The sequence below is a fragment of the Plasmodium berghei genome (assembly GCF_900002375.2).
Source record: "Plasmodium berghei ANKA genome assembly, chromosome: 11".
Classification (NCBI taxonomy): Eukaryota; Apicomplexa; class Aconoidasida; order Haemosporida; family Plasmodiidae; genus Plasmodium; species Plasmodium berghei.
The window spans coordinates 82809-97024 of NC_036169.2; the positions used below are offsets into that span (position 1 = coordinate 82809).

The following is a 14216-nucleotide window of genomic DNA, read 5'->3' on the forward strand; positions in this document are numbered from 1 at the left end:
TGGCAACATGAAAATATATTATAGATATTATTAATATATTTTAGTAGTACCATTTTTATAATTATTTTTAGTTATTGTGATCTATAAATTAATTAGAACTGCAATCCGATTCCCTTAAAATTATTTTTGAAATAATTTATAATTTAATTAATTAAGTTTCTTAATTTTTAAATTACCATTTAATTAAGTTATCAATAAGAAAATGTAATCACCTATTTTATGTAAATTTTTAATATATATGTATTTATTAATATTTATTCATTTTTACTAAATTAATTATTAAGTATGAAATTAGTAAAATTATATTTTTTACATTTGGCAGACAAAATATGCATTATTACATAATTTATTTAAATATACTTATAAAAATAGTACTTATACATATATTATTATAATTAAAGAAGTATTATGTATTATCGAAGCAACTATTAAAAATACAATCTCTAAGGAGGTGCATAGTATTCATTAGTTTGTTAAGTTATTATTGTTATTATATATTGTATACCTTTTATATATAGTTGACTAAAAAATTATAAATAATTAAAGTTTTTATGTAAAAAATAAAAACAATAAAATAGTGTAAAAATGGATAATCAAATATCAACTTATGCTCCTGAATCAATTGCTTCAAATATATTATTAGATTCATTTTCAACAAAACCACAAAATACATTACATACACTTATTGATACATTCAATCCAGAATTAAAAAATAAATTTTTAGATAAAGAAAATAAATTTCAAGATACAGAAAATAAATTTCAAGATAAAGAAAATAAATTTTTAGATACAGAAAGTAAATTTCAAGATACAGAAAATAAATTTTTAGATACAGAAAATAAATTTCAAGATACAGAAAATAAATTTCAAGATACAGAAAATAAATTTTTAGATACAGAAAATAAATTTCAAGATACAGAAAAGAAATTTTTAGATACAGAAAATAAATTTCAAGATAAAGAAAATAAATTTTTAGGTACAGAAAGTAAATTTCAAGATACAGAAAATAAATTTTTAGATACAGAAAATAAATTTCAAGATACAGAAAATAAATTTCAAGATACAGAAAATAAATTTTTAGATACAGAAAATAAATTTCAAGATACAGAAAAGAAATTTTTAGATACAGAAAATAAATTTCAAGATAAAGAAAATAAATTTTTAGATACAGAAAGTAAATTTCAAGATACAGAAAATAAATTTTTAGATACAGAAAGTAAATTTCAAGATACAGAAAATAAATTTTTAGATACAGAAAATAAATTTCAAGATACAGAAAATAAATTTCAAGATAACAGAAAATAAATTTTTAGATACAGAAAGTAAATTTCAAGATACAGAAAATAAATTTTTAGATACAGAAAATAAATTTCAAGATACAGAAAATAAATTTTTAGATACAGAAAATAAATTTCAAGATACAGAAAAGAAATTTTTAGATACAGAAAATAAATTTCAAGATAAAGAAAATAAATTTTTAGATACAGAAAGTAAATTTCAAGATACAGAAAATAAATTTTTAGATACAGAAAGTAAATTTCAAGATACAGAAAATAAATTTTTAGATACAGAAAATAAATTTCAAGATAAAGAAAATAAATTTTTAGATACAGAAAGTAAATTTCAAGATACAGAAAATAAATTTTTAGATACAGAAAATAAATTTCAAGATACAGAAAATAAATTTCAAGATACAGAAAATAAATTTTTAGATACAGAAAATAAATTTCAAGATACAGAAAATAAATTTTTAGATACAGAAAATAAATTTCAAGATACAGAAAATAAATTTTTAGATACAGAAAATAAATTTTTAGATACAGAAAATAAATTTCAAGATACAGAAAATAAATTTTTAGATACAGAAAATAAATTTCAAGATAAAGAAAATAAATTTTTAGGTACAGAAAGTAAATTTCAAGATACAGAAAATAAATTTTTAGATACAGAAAATAAATTTCAAGATACAGAAAATAAATTTCAAGATACAGAAAATAAATTTCAAGATACAGAAAAGAAATTTTTAGATACAGAAAAGAAATTTCAAGATAAAGAAAAGAAATATCTCTATGCTAAAAAGAGATCTTTAAATAAAGAAAAGAAAGCTCTCTATATTAAAAATAAATCTTTAGATACAGAAAAAAATTCTCAATATCACAATCTATTAACAAATACAATGCTTAGTGAAGAGCTTCCAAAATTATCTGAAACCAATACAATACCAATTCTTGGAGATGATAGTCCAGGTTCTAATGTAAAAACTGCAATTGATTCTCCTTATAATGCTCAACCGCCAACTAGTATTCAAAGTGATAATATATCAACTACAAGTAATATTTCACAAAATACAGAACCAGTACCCGAAAACACTGATGAACTACTTAAGGATGAAGGGTTTGTTAATTTTTTAAACACAATAACTTTATTAGCCAAATTACAAGATGAAAATGCGAAAGCAGAACAATTAAATGATGTTAATAATGAAGCAGCACAAGCGGAACAAGTAAAACCTCCAAATCCTCTTAAATTATTTCTTTCACAATATGATATCAGCCCACATGGTAGATGGATATCCCCTTTATATAAATTTCAATTCTTTCTTACATATGTCAATGAAGTTGGAAGAATATTTCACGGAAAAGGTTTAATAACATTATTTAGTGTTATTTTCATTGTTGCTTTATATTGTGCTAATAAATACTTCAATTTATTCTCTATAAAGGTAATAATAAATAAAATAATTTAAAATTTATAATACTTAAATATACTGCTATATATATGCATTTATATATACACATTTTACCTTTCTTTATTTTTTTATTAGGATATATTTAAAAAAAACAAAAAAAGAAAAGAAAAAAAAAAAAAAAAAGAAAAAGAAGAAAAAGAAGAAAAGAAAGAAAAGAAGATAGCAAGTAAACATAACAAAAAGGCCAACTTGGCAAATAAGACCGAAAAGAAATTTAAAAAAAAATGAGGATATAAAATTATAAAAAGTTATTTAATGTAAAGTTATATATAATCCTTTTTAAATCATAATAAAAACGATGTATATCTAATATAAAAATTATAAAAATTCTCTTTGTTCAAACATAACGATAAAAAATGTGGTTATCTAATCACAATTTAATTTACACATCGACCCAAAGTATCGATATTTAATTATTTGTACATAATAATAATTTAATACTTTTTATTACAAATAATATTATTTTCTATAATTGGATAAAAAACAATATATTGTTTATGTATATTTATATGTGTATTCCCCATTTTTTAATTAAAAAATATCATACATTATTTCAAAGAATATCCTAAAAGCATGACTATACCTAATAATGTATGTTTATAATACATTTTATAAATGGATGTATTATGATTATTTTATTTCTCATATTCTTGTTATTTTAAGCATTATAATAATATAATTATTATGATTCTACATGAATTTAATATTTTTTACGAACTTTAAATAATGCCTAAAATTTACTAAATTGTTATCAAATGATGCAAGGGGAAAATATATTACCATTTGTCAGTATAACCTTTAAATATATAAAAAAGTTTTCAACTAAAAATATGGATATAAAATAAAGGGAATAAACATTATATCCAATCAAATTTACTTATTTTCTCATGTTTAACAATTCGTGTGTATATTTGAAACAAATCATAAATATTAGACATACTATAGTTTATTATTAAACATGTTTATAATATATATTTCACGATTTTATCTAAATATTTTTCTAATAGATTAAATAACATATCATCAATAAAAAAACATAATATATATATATAACTATTACATAAAAAATAAAAACTTAATAGCTCATTTATTGATAAAAAAACTTATGCGCCGACCATCTTAGTATCCAAATATATATCACCAGGTAAATTCATATATTTATTGGTGTAACAATTTAAAGTACTATCAAGTGCATCAAAAAAACTTTCTCTTAAGAAGATTAATTCGGATGATATGTAATCAGAATTCAATTTTACAAAATTTGGGAAGGTTTTTCTTTGAAAAAGACTTTTTAAAAATTTCATACCTTTTAATCCGTCTATTTTATATGATTTATTTTGTATTGCTATACTAAAATTGTCCAAAAATCGTATGTATATTTTTAACATTTTTTCTTTAATAGCTGAAAAAAATGCTTGAACCAAATCGTCGGGGGTTGGATAACATTTTAGATTTGTTTTACTACATCTAGTATTATCTTCAAGAATTAAAGGATTCTTATATAAAGGAAATAATTTACTACGCTTTCTGAACCATAAGCGTATCATACTATCAATTTCGTCTCGAACACTTGGTATGGGGTGAGTGAGATCTGCATTGTAATAATGATTTTTTAAACTTAATATAGCTAATAATTTGTAATCACGGCTAGCATGTTTTGAAGCATCTATGCGTTTATCATTAACCTCTTCAACTAGTTTAATATTTTCTAAAGCTTTCATAGGATCATCTATAAACTTTGCAGGGGTGTTTACACTCGCTTTTGTTACCAAATCTTTTATGAGACTAAGATCTAATTTTGCATTATCAATCTCATGAATATTCAATAATAAATCATCTAAGTATTTATGAACTGATTTTGTTTCTGCTACCCAGAAAAAATCTTTTAAATAGTCTTTTATACTTGAATACTTATCTTTATGAAAACTATTTTCTTCGTTTTCTGTTACGCTTAGAATTTTATTAGCATGCGTATGAATCATGTATATATTAAATGCTCTTATAAAGCATGGTTGATCTTCTACATTTATAGTATTTATATTAAAATGTTTCATATAGTTTCCAGCATAATAAGGGTCATGAATTCTATTAAAAAAAAAATGAATCCAAGTACTTAATCTTCCTTCTGTATCATCATGAGATTTAATCAGATTAAACAATGAAAAATTTTGAAATTTAATATCTTTAAGAGGTATTGAGCACTTATCTCCATAAACAACATGACATAGAAAAAGGGAAACGAAAAAATACATAAATATTTTTGTATTCATTTTGCCTTCACTTTCGTTTTATATAAAAATATAACTGGCGCAATTAATATATGCGTTGTAAATAAAAATATATATATAAAATAATAAAGTAATAATAACTAATTGTTTTCAAGAAATCGTGTCTCTACTTTGTAAAATTTTACAAACTAAATATTTTTTAATGTCATAAACATACAAAAATAAATCTTCTATAAATACTTATTAAAATCCAAATAAAATTTAAAAAAATTACAAATTCATAATGAAAAAATTAAAATATCAATTATAATATTTTTTTAAAGAATATATAACAAAATATGTTTTATTTAGCGACTTTTTATATCAACATGTACATGTATAAAAATGAATATGCTTCATATGCTACTATTTAACATTATAACCCTTAAACATCGATTTTATATTTAAAATTTTATAAATAATTATACAAATAAATCTGTCTATTTCAAAAAATTATATTTTTTTTATATCTTTGCACTTTGTATGCATGAATGTACTTAATTAATAAACAACTAATTTACTCTTGCACAGAATATTTACTTTAAATCCGATGCACTGGTCACTGCATATCACAATTTTTGTTTGATTATGTATTTTTCTTTTGTCTTTTTCAAAAATAACAATGAAACAAATATTTTCATAAGACAAATTCGTATTTACGCCATTTCTGCAATTATGGTGCTATCGTAAAACTTAAAACTATAAATGCCATTAAAATAATATGCACAAGTAATTCACTATATTGTGTATCTTTTTATTTTGGAAATTATACATGTAAAATAAAAACATATGGTATGAACGCGCGTACCATAAATATTAAATAATTATATATATATATTTTAATATACCATTGATATAATTTAATAACTTCAAAATTTTCGATAAAACCTTTTCCATCGTAAGTATAATAATTTATAAGTTAAAACACCCCAATATTTCTTACAATAAATAATAATACATTTTAAAAATTATGATACTTTCATAAATTTAGAAGCATGTATAAGAAAATCGTTTTTATTTATATAATAATGTTATTAGTCATGCTAAGTATTTTTCTTTTTAATTATATAAAATGCCCATATCTCGAATTTATATATGCAAATTTAATTTTTTCTAACTGAAGGACTTAAGGGAATACGCCTTTATCTATAAAAATTATTTTAAATTTTACACATTTTTGAAGGCTTATTTCCCTCTTTTCCATTTATTGAATTATTATTATTATTATCGGATTTATATTTCTTTATTTTTATACTCTCCCTTTCTATTTTTTGTCCATATGCAAATGCATAAACACACGTATACACATATACCATTTTTTTAAATAGCATTTGTATGGTTACTATTAAATTACGAATATGTATCACCATCTCTAATATTATCAAAAAAATATATTTTCTCAATACTCATTTTATGGTTATTCTACTTTTACATTTTTTTTATTATGCCTAATTTAAAAAAAATTAATTACAATTACTCAAATAAATAGGTATAACTGAATAACTATGCATTTCATTAGTAAATAACCATATTTTGTTTCATAAATTATATAAAAATATATATTTCTTTTAATTATCATGATTATAAAATTTTATTATGGAAATAAATTCCATATAAACTACAATGCACAAAATAAAATAATTTCAAAACGTTCTAAAAATAATATTATATTTATTAGATATCACCCGCTCGAATTAATTATTTTCATATAGTCTCTATTAATGAACTTAAAAAAAAAAATACTACTCCCAAAGATTAAGGTGCTATTTTAATTTCATATGCTTATCTTATTCTATTACTTTTTATTGCTATGAAAAATACACAACATTAAGGAGAGATAACAAAAATAGGAGTAGCATAAACTCGTTGTTTTAACATACCAATTTGTTTCTTTACTTTTATTCCAATTTTTCCACTTATGGAAAATTTTAATAATTCATAATAAAGACCCAACATTAAAACATGAGGATATTTCCGTTTAAAGTTTTACCTTTTTTTTTAGAACAATCCTAAGTATAATTATAAAATTAACAAACTTAAAAAAGTCCTATTGTAATAGGAAAATATATTTTTGTAATGCATAATAAATAATGCATCCTATATATATTTATATGCATACAACGAATAAATGCTCTTATGAGATCAATTTTTTTGTTGGTTTCATTTCATATATTTTTACTTTTTCCTAATATTTTTTTACAACATTTATATTTTTCCTCATTTAAAAGGTTGTAATTATTCTAATAACGAGTTCTCAAAATCATATATATCTAGAAAATTTCTGTCCATAAGAAAATACTCTATTTTATTTAACACACAATCCGAAGGTGCAGTTTTTAAATCACACCATTTATAAATATATTTCAACATATTTTTGTTGACATCCTGTGAACTTTCAAGGATGATTTCTTTTATTATTTTTTTTGCTGTTTCGAATTTGCTTTCTAGAACTAATGTAAATGCTACAAGTGTATTTATATAATTACATTTGGGATTTATTTTTTGAGCTTTTAAAAAACTGTTCAATGCGTCTACATTTCTCTTTATTTTTAAAAATATTATACCTTGCATTATGAATAGTTCAATTTTATTGTAAATGTTTTCTTCTGCATGTTTTAAACAAAGTAATGCGCTTTCATATTTTTCACTGTAATTATATATTGAAGCTAAATATAAGCATATAAGTCCATCTGTATTGTTTAATTTTAAACATAAGCTTAAATGAAAATTACATAATTCAAAGTTTCGTTCTTCAAATAATATAATACTTAATAATAAATGTGCTTTAAAGTTACATGGATTTATTTTAAGGCATTTTGCCAAAGCTAAAGCTGATTTTTGTCTTTCCCCTAAATATTTAGTTTCACAAGAATAAAGAATATATGAGTATTCATAATACATATTTAATTGTATTGCTTTTCGGAAAAAGTTCGCAGCAATTTCTTTCTTATTTTTTAAAGAAAAATAATTTCCTATAACGCAAAGAAAATGCTCATTTGGTTCTTTCTTTGAATAGTCTGTTAAAATATACTCGATTTTTTCGATATCCTTTTTGTGCCAATAACAAGTTGACAAAAATGGTAAATGCTTTGTAAAATAACAGTCAATATCTTGAATAACTTCGAAAAAAACTATAGATTTTTCATAATTCCGAAGCAAAAAATAACATAAGCCTTTTATATAGAAAATGCACATACTAAAAACTGGTTCATTTTCCCATTCTTCTAATATAATTAAGCACCTTTTAAAATTATTTATATAAAAATGAAAATAAAATTTTCCTATTACTATTAAATCGTTGATGCCCGTTTTAGAAATAATATTATTTATTTTACAAATATTTTCGCTTACATGATCTTTAAAATTATTTATCCATTCTAATAAATAACTATTTATGTTTTCTTCTTCAATCAATGATAATATAAAATCACAATTTTTTATATTTATAACTTTTATTTGTTTTAAATCAATAAGTTCTATAATACTATTGTCAAACTTTTCTTTCACATCCTCTTCACCATCCTTATTATGGCTTAATGATCGTTTTTTCCATTTTTTATATATGTCTATTTCAAAATTATAAAATTTTGAAACTTTTCTTGCTTCTTCTATATACATATTATTACAATAAAATTTTCCATGTAACATTAATAACTTTCGAAATGAACATATTAAAAAAGGGCATGATTTAAAACATAAATAATAACAATAAAATGATATGTCTATTAATACTTTCTTTTTTCTCTCATCAAACCATTCTTCCTTTGCTTCTTGTTCATATATTTTACCGAGTAAATAATATCCTATGCTATATCCTGGCATACATTTTACATTATAAAAGTTATTTTCATAAACTTTTATATCTTTTTGTTCATAACATTTATACCCATCATCATTATTATTATTATTATTTATATTATCATTGCAACTATATTTTAGGAAATCATCATCTAGGATCATTAAAACAATGTTTTTTCTCTTTTCTTTTTTCAGCTTATAACACGAGTAAACATATCCATATTTAATTATATTATCACAATTACTTTCATTGCATTTGCCCTTTGTATATTTGTATAACTCATTTAAATCATCATAGTTTAAATAAGGCTCATTAATAAATACGTTATTTATTATCTTATTATTTTTTTTATAAAAATAATTATCTAAAAGATCTTGATATAATTTCTTTTGAAATTTTAAATTGTATTTTTTCGATAAATGAACAGCAATTACTAAGAAATGTAAGTAATCAGGCATCTTGTTATTCTGTTTCTTCATTCTCAAATCGAAAAATAAAATATAATAAAATGAGAAAATAAGTAACGTAAGAAAAGCACGAAAAAAGAGTAAAAGGAAATAAAAACAGAAATTATGACAAAGGATGATATTTCTCTATCGACCACCAAATAAATATAATATATCGAAAATAAAATTAACAAATATTTATTTTTCACCAAAATATTTCTATAAAAAATATTAAAAAGGTATACCTATGATACATATAGTTTATTTTATTCTTTCTTATGTAGACTACCCCTATTATATGCGAAAAAATTTAATAGATACATCATCAATATTAGCAATTCATATATTTCATATCATTTTTTAAAGCACTAGTTATATGAAGAATCTTATTAATTCAGAATTATATAATATCATCCAAGTTTTTAAAATAAAATAATTATTATTTTAAAAAACGACAATCATTAATGCGCACATTATATATGTCTACACATATATCACATCGAGAAAACTAATATAAATATTTTGAAGGTAGACGCTATTAATTTTCTTAAAATATTTAATTTTTATAAAGCAGGTGATAAATATATCTTAAATAATATACACAGTAATATATTTACAAAATAATCAAGATCCTTTAAGAGGGGAAACAAACACGCATGTGTGTAATATTAATATGAATACATATATAATTTTTTTATTGAGCCTTATATAAAAAGTGACATTTGTAACAATGCCTTAACTTTTTTTTAGAAACACTCATACAAATACTAAATTAAAAATGACAAAAAATAAAAAAATGATATAAGTATAATAAAAAAGAAATACCACACTCTTAGTTAAGACACGCACCATTAATTCAGATTTTATACTTGTTATTTTTTTATTGTGTTTTGAAAAAAAATTATAGGCTCATAATGCACTTTTTTCATACTTTACATTTTCTTATTTATTAAAATTTACTTGCTATATAAAGAAGATATTAATTAAATATTAAAATAAACATAATTATGTAATTATGTATTGCACATATTTTCTTTTTATGAATACCCATAACTTTATTATTCTCATTATACTTACTTTTTTTTATCAATTATGATTTTTAGTATATCTTTTAATATAGATATTTATTTTAATTATTATATCATAAAAGATAAAGCAATATATAAGGAGAATAACTGAAGATATTAACTTATATAATAAATTCAAGATATTATAAATAAGCATGACAAATATACAGAATGATCAAAATATACATACTATAAGCAAAAATAATAATATTACATTTTTATTACTATTTTATTTTCACAAGCACAACTTAAAATTAGTTTGTTCCTGTTTCTTATGTGTTCAGTTTTTCATTATTTCTAAGATAGACATTGCTATGAAATTATAATATTTATTTATATGTTTTTGTTTTCACCTTATCAAAGGATATAACATTATATATATATAAGTATATTTTTTAATATTTTATCATCATATATATTTACATTATGTGAATATTTATTTATATTTTGAGCGACCTTATGGCACAAATTTTTACTCGTTTACCTATATTTATTAGCTTTGCGCATATTTTTTATTTTATTTCGTTTTCGTATTAAAACACAAATTTGAAAATAAAGTATTTTGAATTACACATTTACTGTTCTGCAATTCCAGTACCATTGTTCCTTTTTTAATATTAAAATATGCACATTACACATATGCATATATAATATATATAGTGGAATTCAATTTTTGGCATATTAATAAAGCAAATTGCTTATAAATATAAAAAATAATTGGCTTATTTATATTTTCTTTAAAAAATAAAAATACTTGCTTAATTTTATAGCCAGCTTTGTGCCCCTTTAATTTATTTTTTATATTTCTTTTAATCATTTCATTATTTGACGTATTTATGATAATTCCATATTGATTTCCTTGTATTTCCTCTTTTATCGTAATCCTATCCTTCTCATATTAATATTATTTTTATTTTTTATTCTTATTCTATTCACCTTGTTTTTATTAATTTTTTGTTAATTTTTCGTTTATGTTGCATTAATTGATCTTTCATTTATCTTCTTTTGCTTTTCGTCTTCTTTTTTTTTCGTATTTTTTTAATAAGAAAAATGCCACACGTTTATTTACCACAAATTTTATGGCATAGCAAAGATAATAAAAGAAGCGACCGAATTTATTCAGTAGACATACAACCATACCCAAATTATTATAGTGTAAAAAAGTTACATAAAAAATATGAACTATTTAAAACATTTCTAAAAGATAAAGAAAATAAATATGAAATAAATAATTTTGACAAAAATTTCGAAGATAACGAACATAACACAGTATCTCCATCCGATGATAACAAAAATGGGCCATTAAAAATAGATAAGGCCATAAATTCTGTAAATAAAAATAATAGTAATCATACAATAAATAATATTTATCAAAATAGTGCAAGTAGTAGTGTAAACAAAAAACATCATTTATTAAACGACATTTCAAATGGAGATAATCAAAACGAAAATTATTCACAAAATAAATATTCGTTTAATAATGCTACTCCTAAAAACTTAGTAGATAAGGATTCTCATTCTCAAAGAAAAAAACCTATCAAGCTTAATATAGCCACTTGTGGGGCCGATGAGTTTGTGCATATATGGAGAGTATATATCAATGAAAATTTAACAGTTAGATGCTTAAGTAGATTTATAGGACATAATGGTGAAATTAATTGCGTTCGTTTCAATAAAAATGGTAGATATTTAGCTAGTGGTGGCGAAGATAAATTTTTATATATATGGGAAAAAAGCAAAAAGCCCAAAAATATACCATTAGGGTATGATGCAAGTTTTCTAGATTATAAAGAGTGGTGGAATATTGTTGGATCCTTTAGATGTAGCGGTGTTATAAATAGCATTACATGGTCTGATAATGATACGATATATATAGGTAATGAAGATAATAATATTAATATAATTGAATTTGTTAAAAATTCAGCATGCAAAGTTAAAGTTTTAGAAGGACATACAGGAATTATTCAAGGTATATCATTAGATATCAATAGTGAAATTTTAGCATCTCTTAGTGCTGATCAAACTCTTAAAATATGGAAAAAAAAAGTTGATGGAAAATCTTGGAAACTTGAAAATTCTATAAAAAATATTAAACCCGATCAACTTGAAAAAAAATCCACATCATATATTGCGTATAACGAATATGAATATAATGAAAAGAACACTGAAAAGAATGATTATAATAATTCATATAAAAAAGAAGAAAAGCAAAGCCTCGAAAGTACAAACAATCATTCAAATACTAACCCAAATGATGATAAAGAAAGAAGAGATCACTTTTTATTAGAAAAAAATAAAATAGAAGAATATGATGAAAATAAAAAATTATTTATAAAAAAAAAAGACGAACACGCCGAAGAGGACCACGAAGAAGAAGAGGAAGAAAAAAAACTAAAAAGGTGTTTATTTTCAAGTGAAGAAATGTTGCCATCGTTTTTCAGACGTATAGATTTTTCACCGAGTGGCGATTATCTAATAGCCCCTAGTGGAATTCAATTTGAACAAGTTGAAAAAAATAACAAGCATGATGATAATACCAAAACAAATTATCAAATAAAAGCTTATAGTTGCTTTTATATATATCATAAAAATTTATTTATTAAATATAATATTCCTTTTTTTACTGTTTTCTCTCAAACTAGTCATTTTCTAGTAGCAAAATTTAATTATAATACATATAAATTAAGAACACAACAAAATATATTTAAAAAATGCTACAAACATTTATTGGAAAATTGCTTAGATGTAGAAAATGTATCAAATCAACCTAATAAGAAGAGAAAATCATTTGAAGAATCTTCAATTTTTGTTGAATTAAAAAATTACAGTCACCTATTGAAATTAAATTATGAAAAAACATTATTATTTAATGATAATGAGTTGCAAAATAATGAATGTGATAACATAAGTAGCACCATTTCAGATATCAATGATCAGTCTGATTACACTAATGAATCAGTTAAAGATTATCCATATGACTATCCTTTGTCTAGTAATGCATATAACTCTGGAGAACCCAAAGCAATAAAAAGCGAGTTTGAAGATGTAGAAATGGAAGAATATGAAGAGGAAAGGGATGGTGAAGAAAAAGATATGGAAAATGACAATGCTAAGGATGAGGCAAAAGAAGAAGAAGCAAACAAAACAGAACCAAAAGATCAACTTGATAAATCAGATGCAGAATCAAAATGCGCTTCTTTAAAAATAGAAAAAAAAACAGAAGATTCTAAAAATAAATCAGCAAGCAATGACCATAATAAAAGTAATAACATTGATAGCATAAACGAAGATAAACAAAATGATTTAGATGTATTATGCGACAATAAAGATAAAAAAGAAGAAAGATATATATATGCATTGGGAACATTTGATGGAAGTATATATTTTTATGATAGTGAAATTTTAGATATGCCATTTAGTATAGTAAAAAATATCCATTTATGCCCAATTACAGATATATCATGGAATAATTTAGGAAATATATGCGCATGTTCAAGTTCAGATGGATATGTTAGTTTCTATTATTTTGATAAAAATGAATTAGGAGATGCCAAATCATATAAAAATTATTATTTTGGTAAAAAATGTAATGATTTAACATTTGATGAAGATTATTTTGAAAACATATATTACGATGAAGTAAATTTTTTGAATAAAGACGAGTTAAATGATTACACATCTAGTGAAGATGAATCTGATGGAGAAATTTCACAATCTAATAAAGATGAATCAAAAGTTCGACGAATTAATTTAATTGTTGGGAATGCTGCAAATTATGTTTTAGCACAAAATGGAAAAAAATGAGCCTGCCTTGTTTTTTTTAGAACATTTCATAGCCTATTAATGTAAATCGTATTTCATTCACTTCGTATTGATTTATTTTCCTCT

At 22.0% G+C, this 14216-nt stretch overlaps 4 protein-coding genes across 4 annotated transcripts; 2 read left to right on the forward strand and 2 right to left on the reverse strand.

The window, feature by feature from the left end:
* Window positions 1-585: 585 nt before the first annotated feature.
* On the forward strand, window positions 586-2977 carry PBANKA_1101300 (skeleton-binding protein 1; the record flags this gene model as incomplete). The annotated part of the gene is given in 3 exon segments (XM_034565535.1): window positions 586-1302; window positions 1319-2722; window positions 2825-2977. The coding sequence occupies 3 exon segments, from the start codon at window positions 586-588 to the stop codon at window positions 2975-2977; spliced, it is 2274 nt and encodes a 757-aa protein (XP_034422222.1).
* An 875-nt stretch (window positions 2978-3852) lies between these two features.
* PBANKA_1101400 (rhoptry-associated protein 2/3) lies at window positions 3853-5019 on the reverse strand (the record flags this gene model as incomplete). Its single annotated transcript, XM_034565536.1, has 1 exon — window positions 3853-5019. One exon carries the CDS (start codon window positions 5017-5019, stop codon window positions 3853-3855), a length of 1167 nt encoding a protein of 388 aa, XP_034422223.1.
* Window positions 5020-7251: 2232 nt separating this feature from the next.
* On the reverse strand, window positions 7252-9294 carry PBANKA_1101500 (anaphase-promoting complex subunit 3; the record flags this gene model as incomplete). The annotated part of the gene is made up of 1 exon (XM_034565537.1): window positions 7252-9294. One exon carries the CDS (start codon window positions 9292-9294, stop codon window positions 7252-7254), a length of 2043 nt encoding a protein of 680 aa, XP_034422224.1.
* A 2084-nt stretch (window positions 9295-11378) lies between these two features.
* Window positions 11379-14132, forward strand: PBANKA_1101600 (chromatin assembly factor 1 subunit A, putative; the record flags this gene model as incomplete). The annotated part of the gene is made up of 1 exon (XM_034565538.1): window positions 11379-14132. The coding sequence occupies one exon, from the start codon at window positions 11379-11381 to the stop codon at window positions 14130-14132; it is 2754 nt and encodes a 917-aa protein (XP_034422225.1).
* Window positions 14133-14216: the final 84 nt, after the last annotated feature.